This window comes from Austrofundulus limnaeus, unplaced genomic scaffold, assembly GCF_001266775.1.
Source record: "Austrofundulus limnaeus strain Quisiro unplaced genomic scaffold, Austrofundulus_limnaeus-1.0 Scaffold1380, whole genome shotgun sequence".
Classification (NCBI taxonomy): domain Eukaryota; kingdom Metazoa; phylum Chordata; class Actinopteri; order Cyprinodontiformes; family Rivulidae; genus Austrofundulus; species Austrofundulus limnaeus.
In genome coordinates, this window is record NW_013953782.1 from 53,004 (window position 1) to 54,647 (window position 1,644).

Below are 1,644 nucleotides of genomic sequence, written 5' to 3' on the forward strand. Positions count from 1 at the left end.
ATTAAAAATCGATACAGGGCTTTAGAATATCAATACAGTATCGGGAAATAAAATATCACGATATTTCAGTGTATCGATATTTTCTTACACCCCTAGTATCGTGACCCCTCTGTTATGATATGTATCGTATCGCCAAATTCTTGCCAATACACAGCCCTACTACCAACAATTCAAAACAACTGAAAGGGAAAAAAAATAGTTTATTACTAAAATACTTTCTGTTTGTTTTAGTATTGATATTTGCTTTTGAATTCCATACTTGCTACACTGTCACAAAATGTCCTTATTTTACCAATAAATAAATAAAACAAACTAAACAGTTAAAATGCGTTCTCAAAAACGAACATTATTAAGAAAGTTCAATAAAACATAATGTAGGCCCTCTGCTATGTAAATGTGAGCTTATTTATTTTTGTGTCTGGTCACGGTGATCAGACATATGTCAGTTGAGTTTACCAAACTTGTTTAACTCATTAAGTTGGTTCCCTTTAACAGACCATTTGTTGAACAAACTCACTCGGTATCTTTCTTTACATTACCACAGCTGTCAAGTTACCCGGAGGGCTTGTCGCTAAAATTACCAGGTTTTCTCCCACACAGACAAGATAAGGTTACCGAGGCTAGCTGGTTGTAGCTAGCAGCTAATGGTACAAAACAATGGGGAGGGGGGTTAATGACAAGAAAAGCTGCTCATCCTTAGGGCTGCTAATGCTAGTGGCTATCGACTTTGCTAACTGTTGGCCGAGAAAGAGAGAATTTAAAAGGAGGAAGTGTTTCTTTTTGTTTCACTCACCCCCAAAATCCACAGGGGCAGCGCGGTGGTATAACGTTGACGTTGGCCGAAGGCTTGCTGCCTTCACTCCCCGTGTCCCCCATGTCGGTAAGCCGTGACGGGCTCTCCCTGTGTAGCAGGTGAATCCGCGGATGGAGCGAAGGCCTCAAAATTGTTCTCGGATCACCTTGACTTTAGGAGTCAGTGTTCGAGCCGGATTGTTCCGTGGAGATTTTGTCTCAAATAGACAGTTTGCCGTCACGAGCGGCCACTGTCCAGGTAAAAATAAAGCAGTTTAAAGTCGACGTTGGAAGCGTCAAAGCCAGCGACGGTCAGAGGCACCGGCAGGGGGGGAGACACTGGGCCGATCAGCTGGAGTGATGGAGTGAACCATTGCGGAGGAGCGGAGGGGTGTAAAATACTTGGAGAAACTAAACTTTATGCTTATTTGTTTCTGCCGAACACTTGCTATGAATACATACATCACCACATTTTAAGCATTGTAAAGAGTAAAATATCAGTATAACTTTTATTGACTGGTTTGAAAAATTTTGAGTATAAAGCTGAACAACATGATGGTATGATCCGAATAAAACCTCCCTGAGACAGATACTGACTGGTGTGTAGATTATCCAAGACATAGAAAATTAAAATATATATTAAATTTCAAAACAACTGGACTTTTTTTCTATAGTTGGAGACATTTTGCCTCTCATCTCCCTATATAGAACGATAGACTAAAAAGTGAAATTGTTTTGTTTTTAGCCTGTTTTGGACAGAACACTACAAAAAACACTACAACAGCACAGTACAGGTTGCACGAGTTTGTTTGTTTGTTTGTTTGTTTGTTTGTTTGTTTGTTTGTTTGTTTG

General features: G+C 39.8%; 1 protein-coding gene across 1 annotated transcript in view; it reads right to left on the bottom strand.

Moving 5' to 3' along the window:
* The window catches only part of LOC106535185 (AN1-type zinc finger protein 3), a 47,543-nt gene extending 46,408 nt beyond the window's left edge, over positions 1-1,135 (bottom strand). The window contains exon 1 of the mRNA XM_014032127.1: positions 794-1,135. Coding sequence (XP_013887581.1) covers positions 794-876 — 83 coding nt within the window. The 5' untranslated portion in view covers positions 877-1,135. The remainder of the gene's footprint in view (positions 1-793) is intronic.
* Positions 1,136-1,644: the final 509 nt, after the last annotated feature.